At 42.4% G+C, this 23,257-nt stretch overlaps 1 protein-coding gene across 8 annotated transcripts in view; it reads left to right on the forward strand.

The window, feature by feature from the left end:
• Nucleotides 1–23,257, forward strand: part of CPLANE1 (ciliogenesis and planar polarity effector complex subunit 1) — an 88,322-nt gene that overhangs the window by 59,275 nt on the left and 5,790 nt on the right. For 6 of the 8 annotated variants that reach the window (XM_075184237.1, XM_075184231.1, XM_075184236.1 and 3 more), the window contains 10 exons: nucleotides 3,871–3,963; nucleotides 5,394–5,515; nucleotides 7,767–7,920; nucleotides 10,101–10,339; nucleotides 10,455–10,545; nucleotides 13,076–13,216; nucleotides 20,009–20,039; nucleotides 20,246–20,374; nucleotides 20,890–21,049; nucleotides 23,005–23,066. In XM_075184237.1, coding sequence (XP_075040338.1) covers nucleotides 3,871–3,963; nucleotides 5,394–5,515; nucleotides 7,767–7,920; nucleotides 10,101–10,339; nucleotides 10,455–10,545; nucleotides 13,076–13,216; nucleotides 20,009–20,039; nucleotides 20,246–20,374; nucleotides 20,890–21,049; nucleotides 23,005–23,066 — 1,222 coding nt within the window. The remainder of the gene's footprint in view (nucleotides 1–3,870; nucleotides 3,964–5,393; nucleotides 5,516–7,766; nucleotides 7,921–10,100; nucleotides 10,340–10,454; nucleotides 10,546–13,075; nucleotides 13,217–20,008; nucleotides 20,040–20,245; nucleotides 20,375–20,889; nucleotides 21,050–23,004; nucleotides 23,067–23,257) is intronic. The other 2 variants (XM_075184238.1, XM_075184239.1) reach the window with 1 other exon arrangement.

Consider the following 23,257-nt stretch of genomic DNA (forward strand, 5'->3'; position numbering starts at 1 on the left):
TCTCTGCTTCACATTGATTTGCATGCTTGATTCATTGGCAAAATTCAATCACAATTTAAAATGATAACCAATTCTTTACAGGTTTGCAATTTGCATTCTCTACCAAGACTCATTTCACAATATCTGTCTAGCACCATGTTATTTGCACTTCTTGAAATACTGACTTTAATTAGGCATATTCAGCATAAATACAGTAGGGGACACACACATAACCTCATGTGTTTACATCTCAGTGATTAGAGTACTCTGCACAATTTTCTTATTCTTAATGAGCTTTAGCGTTTCCATTTGTAGAATCTTCACACACCAGGGATTTCTTATCTTTTATTGGGAGACCGATGTTGCCGGCAGCAACGACGGTATTAATAACTTTTCTATCAGCTATCCTACAGCTTTATAGCATTTTTTCATGCTCCCTCGTCCATTATTTGGTGTGGGGAAGGGGATTGTGTCAGGCCAATGCAACTAATATATAAACATAATGAACATAGTCCTTTTTTCTGCACCCCCAGTCCTGTACCTCCCTAGCCCCCTGCAGTAATACAGCCCTGCGTCTGCTGTGGGAGATATACGTTATTTTCCTGAGCACAGTACAAAACAGAATTGGCTCAATCACAGAAATATTGAAATTTTTTTTCAAACTATTAACACTATAGAACTTTGCACAGTCATGAAACTGTCCTTAGATAGAACCAGGGGCGGACTGGCCATCTGGCACTTCTGGCATTTGCCAGAAGGGCCGATGGTCAGTTGGGCCGGTCCGTTCCCCTGCGCAGCGATCATGTGAGCATTTGTATACTCACATGATCGCGTCCAGGGCAGTCAGAGTCGTACAGCCTGTCACTGAGGCTTCCTGGTGGCTGGCTCCTCCCCAGGAACCAGCCACCAGAGGAAATGTGTCGCGCGCAGCGCTACATGTCCTGGCCGGGTCCTGCAGCTGTCAGAGGAGCGGACAGCAGAAAAAGGCAGACGACAGCGGAAACGAGTAGAGACATGCAGGTGAGTACAATAAAGGGGGGGAGGAGGATTGTACATAGAAAATGGGGAGAAGTGAAAGGATGCCACGGTGGGGGAAATAAGAGACAAGACAGTATGCCACTGAGGGGGGGGGGATAATAAGAAACAGTATGCCACTGGAAGGGGAGGGAATAAGAGACATGACAGTATGTCACTCGGGGAGGGGGGGGGGAATAATAAGAAACAGTATGTCACTGGGGGGGGAAATGAGACACAAGACAGTATGCCACTTGGGGGGGGGGATAATAAGAAACAGTATGCCACTGGGGGGGGGAATAAGAGACATGACAGTATGCCACTGGGGGGGGGATAAGAGACATGACAGTATGCCACTCGGGGAAGGGGGGAATAATAAGAAACAGTATGCCACTGGGGGGGGAAATAAGAGACAAATATCATTTGGGCGTACTATTGTACGAACTGGGGCACTATTGTGGCATAATATGTTTTGGGGGCTATTAATTGAAAGTGGGGCTGTTTGGGAAAAAAATAACGTCTATTTTTAAATGTGAATAGGAATTATTTAATGACAGTGATGGTTGTGGGAAATAGGTATATTTCTTAAACGTAAATGCGATTTAATTTATTGTTGGGGTTGTTTGGAGGGAGGTATATAGGTTTATTAAACGTGAATGCTAGTATTTTAATGTTTAGTCTGGAGGGAGGCCTAATTATAAAACATGGGTTGCATTGATTAAACACCGGGGGGTAAATGTGTCATACCCCGGTTTTCTCAACTCGCGGGAGATCGGCATCTTCGCAGCTTAAATTTAAAGCGGCGCTGCCTTGTAAAGGGAAACCTCCCTTTACAAGGCAGCGCCGCTTTAAATTTAAGCTGCGAAGACTACGATCTCCCGCGAGTTGAGAAAACCGGGGTATGATACATTTACCCCCAGGGCTGGTTGGAGGTTTCTAAATTACATGTACCCATTTTTTTTTTCAAAATAGGGCCTCCAGCATTCGAGGATCCAGACAAGCAGCTACTAAAGACACCAGCAGCCACAGGTGGTGAAAGTGACAAGAACACTGGTGGGGAATTCCCAAATTTTGGTGACTGTCTCGTTTAGTGAGATTTGGTCCGACTACAAGGACAGTTGGGAGGTAAGTCCCACTTCACACTGTACTGCTTGTGAAGGCAAAGCTGCGTGCAACTAACAGTATTGCACACAGTATTGCCTGTGTATTTGTCTAACATTTTGTCTAATATGATAACCATGTTACATAATAGGGACCCCCTGTCTTAAATACCCCGTGCCCACCGAGCGTTAATCCAGCTCTGGTTAGGAGGAATGAGCGGATAGCTGCTCCCAGTCCCTGGACAGGACACAGCCTGCAGAGCAAGCCGAGGAGCTCTAAGTCTCACAAGATGTGGTAATCTCGTGAGACTAAGAGCTTCCCTGCTCACTCTATGCTGATGGATGTCAGCAGCACCAGAAGCATAGATAAGTACAGTGGGCTGGGGGTGTCATAATGTGTCTGGGGAGATGGCGTGATGTGGATGGGAGGGTGTGATAAATGTAATGTTTTATTATAATGTATGTATCAATGCCCCATGTTGGCCACACCCACACCACAATGTGGCCGCGCCACAGCGGCGGCACACAATTTCTTTCCTACTGGGCCTCAGGTGGGCCTGTGTAATTTAAATGCCAGGGCTGATTCTTAGTCCCAGTCCGGCCCTGGATAGAACCAGTGGTCGAAGTGAAAATTTAGAAGTAACAGTATGGAAGATGTAAGTGAATGAAATAGTTTTACTATGAAGGCAGTAGAAGAAGTGACGGAATGGAAGATGTAAGTGAATGAAAGGCAGTTGGAGAAGTGACGGAATGGAAGATGTAAGTGAATGAAAGGCAGTAGGAGAAGTGACGGAATGGAAGATGTAGGTGAATGAAAGGCAGTAGAAGAAGTGACGGAATGGAAGATGTAAGTGAATGAAAGGCAGTAGGAGAAGTGACGGAATGGAAGATGTAGGTGAATGAAAGGTAGTAGGAGAAGTGACGGAATGGAAGATGTAGGTGAATGAAAGGCAGTAGGAGAAGTGACAGAATGGAAGATGTAGGTGAATGAAAGGCAGTAGGAGAAGTGACAGTATGGCTCATCACCATATACCAGCCCACTTCCAGCACTGGTATAAAACCTTCCTTGCAATGCTCACCGTCTATTTTACAATGATTAACTAGAGTATTATATTCATTAGAAAGGCTCATGCCGAAGTATCCTGTATCTTATTTAAGCAGAGTATTATGTTCTAGTTATTACCAGCTGGGTATAATATCTGATATCTATATGCCTAATATAAGACAGGATTATAAACAATATTAGAATAAAATCATTTTTTAAAAATTGGAAACCGCTTCATAGAAATTCCCTTTTTATCTGCTAATAGACCATGTATTTCACTCTCTCTCTTTTTTTTTTTTTTTTTTTTTTTTAAATACGTTATTTTACTTGGAATGTAAGGCTTCTTTACAACCTAAAGTGGGGAACATTTTTGGCTGCAGAAGTTGATGTGAGGAGGTGGACCAATGAGAAGCTGCAGTTTCTGTGTGAGTGGTTTCTGATTGGTCCTCACATACCTCCCCGGTTTTCGGCCAATAAAAGCGTATTCGGTCCAGGGGGTATATTTACTAAACTGCAGGTTTGAAAAAGTGGAGATGTTTCCTATAACAACCAATCAGATTCTAGTTATCATCTATTTAGTACATTCTACAAAATGACAGCTAGAATCTAATTGCTGGTGTTAGTTCAGTTTTAATATTATCCAGGTGTTTGTTACCTATAATGATCACTCCAGTGCTCAATAAACCGGCATACAACACACAATAATCTTAATGTGTTGTTGTCTTCCTGTAGGAGCCAGTGAGTCACCGAAGCCTCTTAAAGACACAGGGACAGAGTGTGAAGAAATTTTCAGCTCTCGCATGGCTTCCTCTCGTCCTGCCGCAGGTCAGATCTCTCAGCATTAAGCCAGATGGCCTGTTTTTCATTTAAAACTTTTATTTAAAATATAGCTTACAGTTCTTGACAGTCTTGTTAGGGAGAAATTTAAGAAATCTAGAAAACGGTACTGTAACCGTAGCAACCAATTGGAGTCTAGCTGCCATCTTAATAAAGTGGTTCACTGTCCTTCCTATACAGTTTAGGAGTACACAGGTGACAGGAGTAATCCAGCATCTTCAACCAGTCCAGGTTGGTTCAGTTGTCTTTGGGGGCTCTGCCTGGACCATGCTGTTAATGTAACATTGTACTCAATAGCAGCGGATGTACTAACCCCCCCCCCCCCCCCCCGGTGTACACACTTCTCAGGTGAGCGGGGGCCCCTCATCTCCTTAGCTCCACTATATCTGGGCTGGGAGATGTATCGTTTGGACTTGGGTCTCTTTGAGCTCGGCTGCAGTGGTTTGTTCCATGGGATTGCCAGGGGGTGGTGCACCGTTATGATTCATTAGAGTCACTCCGGCCCTACAGGAAAGTTATCCGGCACTGCGACTCTATGATACCCACATAGGATAGCAGCCCGAATACAGATGGGCCCTTAATTCTCACTCGCTCATGTGAACCTGGTGCAGAGCTACCGTAGAGCCCCCAAATCGGCCTTCTCCCCCTCTCAGGGAAGGAAGCTCAAACACTGCTGGGATCCTCACTGGAGGTGAGGTTTTATCTATTTCTTTTTTAATTTTAAAGCAGACTAAAACCCTTTATTATGCTAATACAAAGGCACGGTGAAGTCTATTACAACTTTTTAAAAAGGTGGCTTTGAATCTTACGCCTGGATTCTTCACTTGGTTTTGTATCCGTCACAATTGTTGGCAGCTGTTAAAGGATCTTGCTGCTTTGAATTTACATTTTCTCATCCAGCAATGTATTTATGTAATGTAGTTCATCTCCAGTACAGTTTTATAAAGAAAAAGTAGTTTAAATGTACTATTCTTATTTCGGTTAATAATTTTCCTTCATGACAAAAAGCATTATTGCTGCCCCAGACTTTAATCCATGTGTTTAACAATTATACGAAGAGTTCTGATACTTTAGTCATAGAGGATGTGTAAGGTGTAATACACACTTGGTGATCTGTGTTCAGTTTGGTCTTGTGCGCGTTGTCGGAATCCTATGACGTTCAATTAGTGTATTCTCTATTAAGTTCTATACCATATGAAACCATATAACAGAACTCATTCATGGCTTATAATATCCTTTATGTTTTCATTATTATTTCATATTATTCCCATTATACTACTACTGTTCTAACCTTGTTCATGGTTTTTCTCATGTGATAACTCTGTATACACAGAACAATGAGTATAAACCCTGCCTCCAGGGCAAAATAATACTCTCCCCAATACCACCCGGCATAACCCCCAATTTGGTTCTTACAGAAAGCCTGCTGTCTGATATGCACCATGAAATGCCGCCAAAGTTGTTCCTAAATGTTCGATTTCGTGATGACCATCAGCCAGAGATGACCCCAACATTGCAAAACTCAAGCCCACCAACCGAGGTAAGTTATGTCCCATAATTCAGGGAACTATACGCAGCATTCTACTTTAATGTTCTATAGGGTCAATTTCACAAAGTCGAGTTAATAATAACCTCAATTTTGTTTTTGCTATATTAGTGTCCGCCACTTCTAAACCCCCAAACTAAAGTAGTTGCATAATCTCAAAATCGTATTTTGTCAGACTATACCAACATCACGTAAAGTGGAAATACTTTGGAATTTAGGCACGTTGGGCCTGATTCATCAAGGCACACATACTGAGTGCAACGTGCGTTTGTTTTAAAACGCACTTAAATTGGTTCTGCGCACTCCCGAATTCAACATGTAACGGATCTAAAGATACATACGCTGATGAATTCAGGTCTAGGTGCGCTCTGCTCTACCTCACAAGACACTGCGGGATACGTCCAATACCTACTTGGAATATAAATTTGCAAAAAAATGCACAGAAAAAAATCTATTAAATGAATGTAACCTGTTAATGATATAGACATTCACGATAAAACAGTAAAAAAAAATAAAAAAAAAATAAATGTTTTCTCCCCCTCCCATGAAATACATTTATTAGCATGTTGTTAATGTCTACTGCACATAAAATACATTTATACAGTTGATCTTTATTGCACACACATGTTACAGCATGCATACGAGTCATCACTATGATCAGGACTTAGACTAGCCCTGTAGCTGGAGCAAGAGTTATGACAGAAAAACAAGTAACTTTGCCATGCACAGAGCTTGATTCGGATGTGGCTGTGTGCGCTTGAGTTTGGCTCACCCTTACTGTACATTGACTATGGTCGAATGCCCCTTTCCCGCCTTGTTCCCTCTCGGAAAACATAGGCTGTAGTAAGTGTCCTTTACCTATGACGACAGAGCGGACATGGCTGCATTTACTGGTGTGTGGTCCTGTTCTGGGCACGTGCAGAGTAATTTTGCATATTATATGCCCAAAATCGACAGATACGTATCTTAATGATATAGGAAAGAGGATTAACCACACCAGATTATTAAGTTAATAATCATATAACATCCCTAAGTTTCCTGGTTATACAGTTTAATCCAGAATTATATTATTTATTTCATGAATCTCTGAAGGGTGCACCCAAACACTTGTTTATAATACAAAGGTAGAAGCAAAGAAGAAGAAGCTTTCTCAAGAAAGCACACAAGCGAAACGCGCGTCGACGTTCACTTTGTTAAACTCACTATCTGCAATTATAATACTAATATGACTATTAGACTGGGTTAGATAATTCTGTAACAAATACAACTTTGCAACCAATCTACCTTAATTTAGTGATTTATGGCCATAGGCAGTTTATGATTAGACAGTCAGCAAAATACGAGAGCTCCGCAATTCTATGGCTAGCAATCAAGCTCTCTAATTGAAACTGATATTCTAGCCAGTCCATCTTTAGGCATACCAATGACTGGTCTATAGCCACAGTTAGTTATATATTAGGCAGGTTATAACACGCGCTTACCTTTACACTATCTGTTTACAATAATCTATGAATATAGACAGTTATCTTCAGATAGTGGGTAATAGATTATTATCTCGAAACTGCAGCTTTACAGGATTACAATTAATTCACTTGATTTGATAACTATGAAACTAATCTATAGACTATTATAACTAACATATTAAGTGGCCAGAGAAACCATATATATCGATAATTAGCCATATATATTATCGCTATTCGAGATATATATATTAAGGGTGAAAGTTTTTAATGATAATTGTTGGATGGGTCTAATATCAATTTAGATCATTAATATTGGCAGATAATAAAACTCCTATAACACAAATAAAGGTGTACATTCAATAGGAGACTCAGGAGTTAACAAAGTTATTACAGTTGATACTGCATTTTAATTGCAACACACAATTACCCTTTTTGTTTTACTTTTTGTTTTTATTTTCGTAACCATCTATGAAACCATAATAATCCATTTTTAATGTATATCAATAAAATATATGCTTTTAATATATAAAAACATCCCGGAGTGCCTCAATATATACTTCATTGCTTCTTCTTTTGTACATGCCTTTATTAGTCAGTCATTATATGCTAAATGTAAACAGTCAAGACACAATATTTGGATGCATTTTTAATTCTTGTAGTTAAAGACTGTGGAGAGTTGTATTCTATCATGTTATTCTTTATTGAACATATTATTTGTTGCCTGAAGTGATTTTTTTTTTTTAATAAATATATAAATCTCACTATTTTCCTTATTACTGCAGGTTGGACACTTAAGTAGACTTGACATAGATTCCGAAGAATTTCTCAGACAGTTTCCAGACTCCACAGATCAGAATGTTCCATCTTCAGCTGAACTTCATCTCATGGCGGCTTCAGTAGCCGATGTGCTGCCGCCAGAGCTCTTTAACCGTAGAGGTAGTATCAGGACTCATTGTAATTGCCTAATACAGGGCTCCTCAATCTGTGGTATATGTATAACTAAGTGCACCTCTGTTAGATTCAAGGGGTGCTTCAGTATGTTAAAATATACGCAACATAAGTTTACTGTGGTCATAACTAATAAACTTAAATACAAAAGAAGGGGTATTTACTAAACCACTTATAAACACAAGGAGTGCTTGTTTATCAAGCAGCTCCTTCGGTCTATAAAAGTTATTACCGAGCAGTCCCTTCGGTCTATAAATGTTTACCGAGTAGCCCCTTAGATTTATAAGTCTTTACCACTTATAGACCAAAAAGAGAGTACTAGGTGGTACATGGTAAAAGTTTACAAACATAAACAGGTACTCTGTAAACATTAACAGAGAAAAGGGCAAGACAAATATATTCATATAGAGAAGCCTATAATTAGGTGGTCTGTTTGCCGGAGCATCTATTACCTAAACATTTACAGAGATATGGAGATACTCGGTAAACATTTATAGACATACACTATATGGACAAAAGTATTCGGACGCTTGACCATTACACCAACAGGGATTATAATGACATTAATATGGAGTCGGTCCCCCTTTGCAGTGATAACAGCTTCCACTCTTCTTGGAAGGCATTCCACAAAGTGTTGGAGTGTTTCTGTGGGACTTTGTGCCCATTCATTCTGTAGGGCATTTATGAGGTTAGGCACTGATGTTGGACGAGAAGGCCTGGCTCACAATCTCTGTTCCAATGCATCCCAAAGGTGTTCGATGGGGTTGAGGTCAGGGCTCTGTGCGGTCCTGTCAAGTTCTTCCACACTAAACTCACCAAACCATGTCCTTTTAGTCCAAAATTACTTTGGATGCTGAAGCATTAAGATTTCCTTTCACTGGAAATAAGAGGCCTACCCCAAACCCTGAAAAACAGCCCCATACCATTATCCCTCCTCCACCAAACTTCACAGTTGGCGTAATGTAGTCAGGCAGGTAACGTTCTCCTGACATCTGCAAAACAGACTCGTCCATCTGACTTCCAAACAGAGAAGTGTGATTCCCTACTCCACAGAACACGTTTCCACTGGTCCACAGTCCAGTGTCGGTGTGTTTTACACCATTCCATCCGACGCTTGGCATTGGTCTTAGTGATGTGAGGCTTGCATGAAGCTGCTCGGCCATGGAAACCCATTCCATTAAGCTCCCACTGCACAGTTTTTGTCCTTACATTAACGCCAGTGGAAGTTCAGAACTCTTCAGCTATGGAATCAGCAGAGCGTTGGCACCATCTGCCTTAGCCAGGTCTGTGATTTTACGTGATCTTCCGCTTTGTGGCTGAGTTGCTGTTGTTCCTAAATGCTTCCATTTGCTAATAATATCACTTACAGTTGACCGTGGAATATCCAGCAGGGATGGGCAGCACAGTGGCCTAGTAGTTAGCACTTCTGCCTCACAGCACTGGGGTCATGAGTTCGATTCCCAACCATTGCCTTATCTGTGTGGAGTTTGTATGTTCTCCTTGTGTTTGCGTGGGTTTCCTCCGGGTGCTCCGGTTTCCTCCCACACTCCAAAAAACATACTAGTAGGTTAATTGGCTGCTATCAAAAATTGACCCTAGTCTCTGTTTCTGTCTCTCTGTCACTCTGTCTCTGTCTGTGTAAGTTAGGGAATTTAGACTGTAAGCTCCAATGGGGCAGGGACTGATGTGAATGGGTTCTCTGTACAGCGCTGCGGAATCAGTGGCGCTATATAAATAAATGATGATGATGATGATGAAAGTTCACAAACCGTCTTATTGCAAAGGTGACATCCTATCACAGTACCAGGGTTGAAGTCACTGAGCTCTTCAGAACGACCCATTTTGTATCACAAATGTTTGCATATGGAAACTGCATAGCTAGGTGCTTCAATTTATACACCTTTGGCAACTGGTCTGGTTGAAACGCCTTAATTCAATAATTAACAGGTGTAGCCAAATACTTTTGTCCATATAGTTTAACTAGATCTTTAGATAAGTAAGAGGAAGACTTACAATCCATGTGTAGAGAATGAAGATAGTGGAGTGTCAAATCTTCAAATCTGTATAATTAATCTGTGTAATATTTTTATTAGTACTTTGTCTACTATTGACTTTGAAAAAACGTAATAACTACATAGTGTGATCATTGTTCTTTTGTCCTCTTGTAGAGATATTATCAGTGGACATGTTGGAAAGGCCACAATTACAAGAAAGGGCATCTAGTCGTACAGACAGTGTTACACAGCGTCTGCTTTCCATAAATCCATCACCTGGTCCAAAAGTGCTGACACCTCATGCCCTAGAAAGTAATGAGGCTTTTTCCAGACTGAAAGAGATGGATGTCCAGTTAAGAGCACTACAAAATATGGCTGAGAGTATGGAGCGTGACTTTGCCAATACTGAACTGGTAAACATTAACATGTCATTCCCAATGCTGATAAATTGCAAATGTTAACATGTTTTCCAGAATTACAATGTCTTCAAACACTAAATCAACACTATATGTATTATTATAATTGCAGTTGGTGAATACAATAGAGAACTTGGCAACTGTGATTGACCCAGACCCAGGAGATACCCATTCTTCTGGAGTTGCCGGTCGTCCAGAAAGAGGTAAGTATTGTTTAATATAGTAACATGGTGAATATTTAAGGCATAGTCATACTGTAAAAATACGGAATATTATTTTACTGATGTTGCTTATTTACATTTCTTTTACATAGCATTGTATGACACAGAACCATAATCATCATCATCATCATTTATTTATATAGCGCCAACATATTCCGTAGTGCTTTACAATTGGGGGCAATCATAGTAAACTAATAAACTAACTGGATAAAACAGACAAAGAGGTGACAATCTATGGGACAATGGGAGTTTGACACATGAGGTTAAGTCTACATTTTGCATTTCAGCCTAGCCTAACTGCAAAGGTAAAAGTGACTCATAAGCTTAAGCTAAATGATTCTGTCACACAACAATGTTGGTCAGGGGGTAGTTGTTTTGTGTGAAATTGTGTAGCGGGTGGTAATACAGTAATGTAGTGAGGTTTAGAGGGTGGTTGAGGAATATTATAAGCTTGTCTGAAGAAGTGGGTTTTCAGAAAACGCTTGAAAGTTTATAGACCAGAGGAGAGTCTTAATGTGCGAGGGAGAGAATTCCATAGAGTGGGTGCAGCCCGAAAAAAGTCCTGTAACCGGGAATGGGAGGATGTAATGAGAGTGGAAGAGAGACGCAGATCTTGTGCAGAATGAAGTTGCCGAGTTGGAAGATATTTTGAGACAAGCGAGGAGATGTACGTTGTTGCAGCTTTGTATGTCTCTACACTGGTTGCCTGTTTTCTACCGAATCCAGTATAAAATACTTTTATTGACCTACAAGGCCATCAACAGAGTGATTCAACAGAGGAATAAAGATTTGCAAGTATAGCTCATCATATTAGGAGGTGGTCACTAAGGGTCTGATTTAAAGTTAAAAGCAAATCCAGCTATTGGGTGTACAATTTGCACCAGCTTGGATAAAGTTCAATTGAAACCCGCAGGAACAAGTCTGATAGAAAGGACCAGCGGTATTCAGGCTGCTGCAACCCAAGTCCCCGTATGTGGACCAGAGATCAGCAGCTTGTGTCCCTTTTCCTAAATCCTGCTGGTGCACTGCTCTGTTTGGGCCTTAGGGAGCAAAGCACAGCTAAAATAACTCTGCGGCCAGAGTTATTTTAGCTTGGCTGTGCTGTTCTGTGCCCCTTTGCTCCAAAGTCTTTGTCCTATCCTCCTGGAGCATTATTCAGCTTGGAAGGGGCACCAGACCTCGGAGACCCAATTCATAAAGCTACTTTGGGCAGAAGATTTATTGATAAATCCTGGCTGTGTATGGATTGTGGGGGACAAACCCTTCTACTGAGATCAATGTTAAAAGTGTAAACATGGTCCAGGCTGATTTTAGTGCAATATAAGATAATTAGGGTGGACTAATTGAAGAGAGAGTAGGCTGGATTTTCTCCTGCCAACCTGTGTGCGCTACACTGTATAAAAAGGGCAGCAAAGACCCATGCGTATGTGTATATCCACTATCTTTATATGGTTGTGTTTAACAGCTATTGAGCAATAAACATCACTATTAAAGAATTTGCTCTATTTCTGCAAAATTCCTTAAGGAGGATCCAGCCACAGTCAACAGCAAAGAGCTTGGACATATCCATGGTACCTTGCCTGGACTACATTTTGATCAGAGCCCCTCACAACGTTTAAGCCAAAAAGAGACACGCCAACAAGTCTTTTAGTTCACAAACATTGTGTCTAAAATTGGGAGGCAGACTAACTTTAATGGTAGATAGTTCCATAAGGGTATTCTTGCAGACATACTTTATCAAATATGTCTTAGCTGGGACCAGCCAGACCTTGACCTTGGTTCTATTTCACAATTCCAGTCTATTGTGCCAGGATGCACAATCCACAGGCTGCCTTCATTGATGCTCTGGTTATCCTCTGGCCCTCCACTACTCATTCTTCCAGGTATTATCAAAAACATTAATTCAGAAGTTACTGTCACCATTCTTACTGCTCCAATTGGCTTTGCTGGCCGTTGCACACAGACAAGATGAACATGATCTTTCTCCTTTTCAGGTAGGGTCCATGTCTGCATGATAATCTTCTGATGTTTGATCTTGACATCATGTTCTGGAATCCTCTGGGGTATTTTCTGGTGGTAACTTCTACCAGTCTGTCGGCACATAAACTAATTATTGTATAAGCATTACCCCAGGCTTCAGATCTGTTATCCTTCCCTTTCTGCTGAGTGTGGTTTCAGAGTACCCTACAACTCAGGCTGTCATGGTCTTGTGTTGCGCACCACAGAATTGTAAAGTATTGGTGAAGGATGTCCACTTCATTTACTGGATGTCTTTAGAGCTCCTAAGTATTATGCTGACTGTGCAGTTGTCTGTAAATTGGACTTTTTATTTCTTTCGTTTGATCCCTTTTTGTATTTTCGTACTGCAGCTCCGGCCAGGCGCCATCTTTCGCATGAAGGCAAAGCTGCACCTTGAGACACATTGTTTCTAAGCATAAATCTTACTATTTGTATATGTTTTGTAGAGCAGCACTGATGCTCAGTCTCTTACAGTATTATTGTCTTTGTTTAGTGCTGCCTGTGAGTGATATAGCATTGGAAGAGCTGGCTGAGGAAGATGAGTTTACACTACCAAGCCCTGCTGTTATCAGCTCACATGGACGCCCTCTGGAGGTCTTCATCTCTGCCAGAAGTGACAAGCGGCCGTCTACAGGTACATTGTTAGTGTGCGTCTTATTTCAGATGTTTCATGTTTACAATAAAAGTTTTTTCCCAATAAGAAACATGTTTTAAAAAGGTAGCACATTAGAGTCATATTTTAGAAAGTGACAGAATGTTAACAATCCATCTTTTCTCTTTCATCCAGTCTGGGGGACACTGCTACCATGGGGTTGTATGAGAGCACATGGAGTTGGCACTTAAATAGTTAAACTGTTAATGTAACTTGACAGAAGCTCCTCCCCTCTGCAACCCCTGAAGCTCCTCAGTGTTATTTAAGTGCACAAGGAGTTGGGCTGTTCTCAGTACCGCTCTGCAGTACTTGCTGTTAGTTAAAATATATTTCTCTTTCATCCAGTCTGGGGGACACTGCTTACCATGGGGTTGTGGAGGGAGCTTGGGGAGTTGGCACCTAACTAGTTAACTTTTAGTGCTGCCGACAGACCCCTCCCCTCTACAATCCCCCTGCCTCTTCCTCTTCCTGTCAGTGTTTTTAGTGCTTAGTGTAATTTTATTACTTTTATTTTATTCTTTTAATTTTTACTTCATTTTTTCCCAGTAGCAGGCTGGAGTGTGTTCTAATATAGAGGACACACTCACAGCACAGCAGCGCAGACGCTCCCCTGTCAGATGAGAGCCAGCGGTTCTCACTGACAGGGACAAGAAAGGAGATGGAGGAAAGGGTGTCTAAAATTTAGAGTGACAAGCGGTCTCACGGACCGCTGTCACTCCTGAGCCTCCCCGATAACCGGCGCTGCCATTGCAGGCATAGAGTGCCGGTTATCGGATATGTCAGTTGACGGTGGCCATTTTGGATTTCGGGAAGGAGATCCTAGGAAGAAGGGGGCTATACCTGGATCCCCCCTCATGCATAGGAGGGGGCATCGGGTATTATCCGCTGCGGAGACCTCCTCTGGAGGTCTCCATTACTCTGCTACAGAAAATTAATTTTTATTTTTTAATCGCTGCAGAAGCAGCACTACTGAAGGGGGGGAGTTAACACATAGAGCTCCCCCTCCTTCCTGAGAGAGAGATGGTCTGTCCCAGTCTTCTGGCGCCAAGGAGAAGCCCGAGAACAGATCTGAGGGAGCAGGCACCAGGATACTGCTGTTAGACTTCTCCCCTGTTTGGCCTATGGCTAAGTATCTGATTTATTTAAACACATATGCTGTATTGCTGTGTACAAGAGGGCTAGTAGGAGTTATATTATAGTTCTCCTACCTGCTTAAATATTATTTTGTGTTTAAAATATTACAAGCACAACTTTTTATCTAGTTTAGTTGATTCTTGTAGTTACACTTTCCTCTATACATATTATATCTCTCTCTCTACTCAGCTAAAATTTTTCAGTTTAAGTCTGTGTGTTTGGTGTGCCTTCCTTTATTCAGAAATGCCAGATAAGGGAAAGGGCCCTAAATCAATATTTTTTTTATGTGTTCTAAATGTCATGTAAAATTAACTTGTGGGCAGAAGGACCCGTTGGCGCTCTGTTTGTGAAGCAGGGGTCCCCCCCTGCGCAAACCCAACAGGTCTCAGCCCCTCCATCGGAGGGACCGGCCTGGGTGGCCTCCCTGACACAGTCGGTTTCCTCCTTAGCACAGATTGTTTCTCAATCCAATCAATTATGGTCAATTATGGTGTCTAATAATCCAAATACACAATTGGGCCTCCTTGCTTCCTCTGGTTCCATTGGAACGTCTATACCAGGACCTTCCTCATTACAGACGGACCAAGCCCCTGTTCCCACAGAGCCGCCATGGTCCGCAAGCTTTTATAAAGGGTTTGGATAAACTGAACCAGTTACTCAAATCCCCAAATATTCCGCCTGCTAGAAGGAAGCGGCCTAGATCTGATAATACCCTTGTGGTCCTTTCAGACTCTGAGGAGTTTTCAGAGGAAGAGGGGGATATTAATTCTGATCCAGACCAGGTTCTACCGTTGGGACAGGAAGAAAGCTCTAAAGCCAATTTATTAACGATTTGGTTTTAACAGTAAGACAAGCGTTGGATCTCCCAGAACCGGAAGATCCGACTCCCAGAGACAGAAAACTTTTTAAGAAAGCCAAAAGAAGGGCTAGCCGTTTTTCCCCTTCTGTAGAACTTAGAGATATCGCAGAAGGAGCCTGGAAACAGCCGGAGAAAAGGTTCTCTGTTCCCAAAGGTTCTCTTCCCTGTATCCATTGCAGGAAGAGGATGTGGTTTGCTGGGAGGGCATTCCAAAAGTGGATATTCCTATAGCTCGATTGGCCAAGCACGCTTTACTCCCAGCCCCAGGTTCTGCATCCCTACAGGATGTCAATCACCGCAGAGTGGAATCCCAGCTAAAATCTATATTTGCGGCTGCGGGTTCTTCCTCTAGGCCCACATTTGCGTCAGCTTGGGTTGCTAGAGCCATGGAAGCATGGGCAGACCAGCTGGCAGAGGCATTACAGGACTCTGATTTACTTCCCCTGGCTTTGCATTTGAAGGAGGCATCGGGGTACCTGTATAAGGCGGCCCAGTATACAGCGGCTGTATCCTCTTCTATTCAGGCTGCATCTCAGCAAGAAGTTATGGCTGAAATCATGGGAAGGAGATGCGGAATCAAAAAAGTCAGTGGAAACCATTCCTTTTTCAGCGGCAGGTTTGTTCGGCCCGGAATTGGATACCCTGATCTCTCAGGCAACCGGGGCAAAAGCACTTCCTTGCCAGTATTCCCTAGCAGTAGCCGGAACCTCGGGTCAGCTCTTTTTCGTCAGCCTTTTCGGGGGACCTCCTTTCCTAAAGGACAGTCCTTTAGAGACAGACAGCCCATTTCTCGAGGCTCCTCTGCCAGGGGGAGATCCTCGTTTTCAGCTAGGCGCTAGGCCTCCATGTCCCAGGAGAAGCCTGCGTCATGACGACCACTCTGTTCTGCAGGGGGCGCCAGTGGGGGGACGTCTGTCTTTGTTTCAGGAACAGTGGGCAGCGTCCTCCCAAGATTCTTGGATTCGGGGTATTATATCAGAGGGGTACAGGATAGACCTGTTGGGCCCCGCTCCACATCGTTTCTTCCAAACTTCGCTACCCTGAGATCCATCAAGAAGGCAGGCTATACAGGATTGGGTCGCCTCTCTTCTTTTTCAAAAAGTTATCTGCAGGGTTCCAGATTACCAGAAAGGGCAGGGGTTTTATTAAAACCTGTTTCTGGTCAAGAAGCCGGACGGCTCCTTTCGCACCATCCTAAATTTAAAGGGCCTCAATGTGCACTTAAAGGTGGACAAATTTCGTAGGGAATCCCTGAGGTCGGTGATAAACGGCTTAGAGAAGGATCAGTTTATGCCGTCCATAGACATAAAGGACGCATACCTCCATATTCCCATATGGATTCACCATCAGTCTCTTCTAAGATTCTCGGTGGGATCCTTCCACTATCAGTTTCGGGCCCTCCCCTTCGGCCTCTCAACAGCGCCGAGGGTTTTCACAAAGGTCATGAAAGTTATGGCAGCATGTCTTCATCTTCAGGGAGTTCAGGTCTTGCCTTATTTGGACTATCTGCTCATCAAATCCTCCTCAGTAGATTGCTTACGTCATCACTTGTCCCTCACCTTGGTGGTCCTCGAGGGCCACGGATGGCTGATCAATTTAAAGAAATCCCAGATGGTTCCGTGTCAACGCATGGTTTTCCTAGGCCTCATCATGGACACCAGCCAGCAAAAGGTTTTCCTGCCTGTCGAGAAGGTTGCTTCAATTCAGAGCATAACAACTCAGGTCTTGTCTTCCCCCAGCCCCTCAATGCACTTTGTGCATGCGGCTGCTGGGAAAGATGGTGGCCTCCTTCAAGACCATCCCCTTTGGTCGAGCCCTTTCTCGTTGTTTCCAGTGGGATCTGTTGACAAAATGGTCAGGATCCCACCTTCGCTTAGATCTCCAGAGGATCTCTCTTTCCCCGAGGACGAGACAATCAATCCAGTGGTGGCTGATTCGGGATCACATGACGGTGGGCAGGTCCTTCGCTCCATGGTCATGGATCATAGCCACGACAGATGCCAGCCTGAAAGGTTGGGGGCGGTGATCCTACATCTCCGGCTCCAGGGCTTTTGGTCGGTTCAGGAGTCGACCCTTCAATAAACGTGCTGGAATTGAAGGCTATTCTTTTAGCCCTTCGGGGGGCCCAGTCCCTCCTCCAGGACCACCCTGTCAGTCCAACAATGCCATGGCTGTGGCATATGTCAACAGACAGAGAGGAACCAGGAGTGTAGCTGCAATGAAGATTGCAACTCAAATTTTGATTTGGGCAGAACTATATGTTCCAGCAATATCGGCAGTATTCATTCCAGGAATAAGAAATTGGAAGGCCGACTACTTAAGTCGAAATCAGATGATGCCAGGAGAGTGGTCACTCCATCCAGAAGTGTTCCAGTCTCTGGCTCAGAGGTGGGGTCTTCCGGACATAGATCTCATGGCCTCCAGACACAACAGAAAGGTTCACACATTTCGCGCAAGGGCAAGGGACCCCTTAGCGGTGGCAGTGGACGTAATGACGATGTCATGGGACTTCAGGTTGGGATACCTGTTCCCTCCGATTCCCATGCTTCCTCGTGTGCTCAGACGAGTAAAACAAGGAGGTCTGCCAGTAATTCTGATAGCTCCCTCATGGCCGACGCCGAGTCTGGTACGCGGACATACTTTCTATGGCAGAAGGACCGGGGTTTCGTCTTTCATCTTGAGTCGACCTCCTTCTGCAGGGTCCCTTCCGTTACCAGAATTACCTCAGATCAGTTAACGGCATGGCTGTTGAAGCCAGCCTCTGGAGGGCTAGAGGTTGTTTCCTCCAGTGTGGTGAACACTATGATGCGAGCCAGAAAGCCAGTCTCAGCTCGCATCTATCACCGGATTTGAAAAACCTATATCGGATGGTGTGAAAATAGGACATGTCACACGTCCTCTTTTCGTCTCCCTCGTTTATTGGCTTTTCTTCAGATGGCCTGGAAGCAGGGCTTCGTTTAGGTTCCCTAAAGTTCAGGTATCGGCACTTTCAGTCTTTTTTCACCTGAAATTAGCGGATTTGCCAGATATTAGGACTTTCCTCCAGGGAGTCTTGCATATTCAGCCTCCCTATGTTCCGCCTACAGCACCGTGGGATCTCAATCTGGTGCTGGATATGCTTAAAGGGCCTCCCTTTGAGCCTTTACTTGTGGCAGATTTGAAATGGTTGACCTGGAAGGTCCTCTTTCTTTTAGCTATTGCATCTGCACGTAGGCTTTCAGAATTAGGAGCTCTGTCTTGTCGGGAACCATATCTGGTTTTCCACAAGGACAAAGTGGTGTTAAGAACCCTCCCTTCTTTCGTTCCTAAAGTAGTTTCGGTTTTCCATCTGAACCAAGAATTTGTAGTTCTCATCTACTTCCCATTCGGATCAACAGTCTATGGAAAAATTAGATGTGGTTAGGGCTCTCCGCATTTATGTCAAAAGAACTTCTCAGATTAGACGTACTGATTCTCTGTTTGTTTTTTATGATGCTAATAAGAGAGGCTGGCCAGCCTCAAAACAGTCCATTGCAAGATGGATTACGGCTACTATTAGGCAAGCTTACATAAGGCTAACCGTCCGGTGCCAGAGAGACCTGGTCCTCTGTCTACACCTTAACAAAATTTTACCAGTTTAATGTATTTGCATCTGCGGATGCAAATTTCGCTCATAATGCTTTGCGAGCGGGATTTTCAGAGTAGTCCCACCCTTAGGGGGCTGCTTTAGAACGTCCCCATGGTAAGCAATGTCCCCCAGACTGGATGAAAGAGAAAAGAGGATTATGTACTTACGTTAAATCCGTTTCTCTGATTCCGTCTGGGGGACACTGCGATCCCTCCCTTCTGCTTTTCTTCTGTGTGCTCTTGTTTGACTGCCCTTTTTTCTCCTTGGGCTTTTTAATTAACTGACAGGAAGAGGAAGAGGCCTGGGGATTGTAGAGGGGAGGGGTCTGTCGGCAGTACTAAAAGTTAACTAGTTCGGTGCCAACTCCCCAAGCTCCCTCCACAACCCCATGGTAAGCAGTGTCCCCCAGACGGAACCAGAGAAACGGATTTAACGTAAGTACATAAATCCTCTTTTTCATTCATTTATTTATTTATTTATTATTATTATTATCTTGTATTTCTTTTATTATTTTATTTATTATTATTATTTATTATTGAACCTTTTTGAACAGAACACAGAATGTAAAGTTAAGGTTTGGACACGTTACTGCAATAAAACCATTACCGACACTTTTGAGAATATACATTGTACAGTATCTGGAAGCTGTCCAACGCTCCGGATGAATAAAGACTGTGTTGGATGACCCTCTCCTTATGGAGTAGCAGGAATGTGTACGGTGGAAGGATGCTCATAAGGGGTCATCTTTTTTCATTCTGGGCAGTAAGGGATGCGCTGGAAGTCACCTTATCTTGTGCTGTAGAAGTGAGAGCTCTATAATAACAGATATTGCCTTAAAGCAAAATTAGGTAATCAAGAAAGTAAACAAATAATAAAAAAACCTCTCGTGATTAACTTGTTTACTTGATTGTATTTAGGAATTTCTGTGTGTAACCTGGAATATTGTCATTATTTTATTAGCTCAGTCTGGGCATCTTACTGGTTCTTTTGTCTTTACCTTATATAACCTAGTACGAGGTGCCTATGGGGAGTAACTGTGTTTCTGGATGTCTCCCTGGGTTACCCAGAAATGTGATGCTGTTAGCTGGGAATAGGCTCATTCCTCTACAGTACAGACTGTGAATCCAGATCATTTATGTAGATTAGAGCTTAATTAGTGTTCTTTTTGCTTCAGCTCCTTCACAAGACAGAAACATGGATAAAAGGTAAGAATGAGCGACGAGCCCTTTTATTTATGTTTTAGAAACCTGCAGTAGACTATGTATTATTCTTATGAGTTGTATAGCTGATAACTTGTGGGTATCTGTCCTCAGTAATTGCAGGTACTTATCTCTGACTATTTATATATTTTTAAACTCTATTGGCTATTTCTTTCCTTCTCACCCCCTCCCTGGACACCACTGTTCTGCAGTACTATAAATGAAGCGCTCCAAGTGACAGGACTTAGTGATATCGCAGACATCCTGAGTGATCTCATGGCGGGGGGTGTTTCAGCTTCTGAACTTGGGCTGACACAAACCCAAGCTGAAAATATATCCAGGTATGAGAGCATCTAGCATACACAAGACGGAGAATTTATCTCGTTATTTTGGTTTTGGGGACGAGTTTTATGTATAATATGTGTGTATGGGAAAGGAAATGTTCACATTTGCAAAATTTTTGAATAATGGCTGCATAACGTCATAACACACCAAGGATAAAAAGTATAGACAGTAGATTGTACAGGGGAGAGTTGTGGTAAATGTCTGTGGTCCGTCTTCAGAAATCTTCTTTCTTTCTCACATTGAATTGTAAGACACAGCAGGATGTTATATGGACTCCTGCACCTGTCGTGCATAGAAAAATGGTCAGGGCAGATTATATTTCCTTTGAAACTAATACAATGCAGACATAAAATGCAGTCATGGATGACGTTGTGCTACATGAGTGGTGTATAGAATTAGGTGTAAATAAAAGCCTGTGGGTTATGATTTGGTTTGATGGTGGCCAACACCGGCAGTTTCTTTGAAAGGAGGCATTCATGGTTAAAGTCATAGCAACCTTTCTCTTTGACAGGGAGAGGTTACGCAATACTTCAAGAAGGACACAAAAGGAGAAGGCAGAGCTGCAGCTGTGGATGAAGAGTAAGCGGAGGGAGCGTCTGGCTGAGCACCGGAGGAAGCTGGAGGTGCTGAGAGAGCAAGAACACAGCCCGTTCCAGTCGCAGAAGACTGCGGTACGTGAATTCTTACTTTTTACTTTTTCTCATTCAACAGCTGCTGCAAAAACACAGGTTACTGAAGCTCTACCCTAAAACAAGTGAAGTCCCAGAGAACATTCAATCATCCACATCGCTCCCACTGGAGCTTACAATCTATCTCTTCTCTACCACGCGGACACATACACACAAGGGGTTACTTTCAGCGAAGCCAAGTATGCTTATTTTTGGAGTGTGGGAGGAAACTGGAGCACGTGGAGGAAGCTGTACTCTCATGGCCTATGCTGGGATTTGTCATTTAGCAGCAGCTTGAGAGCTGCAGGTTGTCTAAATTTATATAATAGTAAATAACCACCAATATGGCGCTCTAGAACCCCAAATGCAGCCAAAATCCTATTCACAGGGTGTACATCGGATACTAACAATAGTTGCAAAAAACATAAGACATTCAGCGCATACAGGATCTCATAGACAACAGACAGAATAGAAAATGTAGGAACAGTTTATAATCAAAATCCCATTCTTATGTCAAATGCAGAGTGGCTGTTTCCATGTCATAGGTATTGACTTTCCAAGTGATAAACACCTTCCGTGGAAAATCGTATAAAAATGGATTCCTACCAGAAATCCTGATAATATGGGCACATAGGATATCAAACAAGCTTCTCTCGATATCAAGGCTCTCAAAGTTATTTCCACCTTAGTGTTTTCTTCTCCAGTGATGGTACTCGTGTCCAATGATGTTAATATAAAGGAAATACAAACTGATCAACTTGTATCCTAAAATACAGTAATTTGTGATACACAGTGTTGTAGGGCACAGGGCTTTCAGGAGACTGGACCAGAGAGGAGGAAGAATATGCTTTTGGCGTGTTTGTATCCACAGAGCTGATGGGGGTGGCTGTGCTGATTGGGCGTTCTATTGATTAAGCTTATTTGTTGTTGCACTCTACATTATTTATAACGATCTGGCTCACACAGTCAAAGGAAAAATAGCTAAAAGGACGAAGTTTTCAGCTGCTGGCATACAAACATTGCCTGGCTTCTTCCTAGTTCACAACATGACGGTCCGTTGAGCACAATGGTTATTCAATATGTATGTGTAGTAACAAGAGAACGTGTTTGTGTTTCACCTCAGCCTCTAGTTAACAACCACGGTACACAATAGGACAATAGAAAATAATAATTATTACCTAAAATCTTTTTCTTTCTTCTTTAGCAGTGTAATGTTTATCACATATTACCTAATAATTATTTCTTAATATGTATATGATACTTTCTCCTTTAGCAGTAGGAGGACACAGAATGCGAGTGTGTCTGGGTCCCCCATTTTCTCTCCCCCTGCACATGCTACAGGAGACTGTTTGTACTGTGTGCGGAGCTGCGGAAACCTTGTGGCGCCCTACAAATAAACGATAATAATAATAATAAAATGACCAACACAATGCGTATTATGTGTAAGCAATGTTGGGTTTAAATGTTTTCCATTCTATATTTATTATGGACAATGCAAGAAACACAGAAAGCATTAGTAATATACTGAATGTGTTAACAATTGTCCCAGCTGTTTAAATGTTCAAGGGATATACATAGCAATACAATAATAGGTCAGAGGAATAAAAACTCGTTAGGGAGAAGGATAATCGTTTGTGATCTGTGTTGCACAGTGAAAGGATACGGAGAGTGTATAAATATTTTAAACATAGGAAGCTGTTTAAAAAATTAAACTCTCCCCTCTGGCTACTTTTCTATTGTTGTATTCTGTGGTTCTTTTTCATGCCTTAGCGGTTTTTGTGGTTTTGCACAGGATCCATTTAAACTGATACCTGAAAGGTACACAAAAATCTATAACAATGTTGAAAAATATGATACGGATGATCCATGTAGCAGCATTTCCTATAATCCTTTTACTAGACATTTGCTTACAATCTTTTTATTCTAATGCTTTATACAGGTTTTGTTGTTTGTTTCAGAACACTTCAATATCCTCAAAGACAATCCGGCAAAGCCAGCGGGTGAAGGATGAGAGAGACCGGTAACTTTGGCTTTTATTTTTAGGGTGTGGTGGAGCCCTAAACAACAAAGATAATAAAAAAATGTGGTTGTTGTATGCAGGCGATTTAATGTCAGGATGAAGCAAACAAAGGCAGGGGAAACAAAGGACACCAGACTTCTATCTCTATTATGTAAACATTATGATTTGTTTGATTTCACCTAGCTCCATCT

Source organism: Mixophyes fleayi, chromosome 1 (genome assembly GCF_038048845.1).
Source record: "Mixophyes fleayi isolate aMixFle1 chromosome 1, aMixFle1.hap1, whole genome shotgun sequence".
NCBI classification, from domain to species: domain Eukaryota; kingdom Metazoa; phylum Chordata; class Amphibia; order Anura; family Limnodynastidae; genus Mixophyes; species Mixophyes fleayi.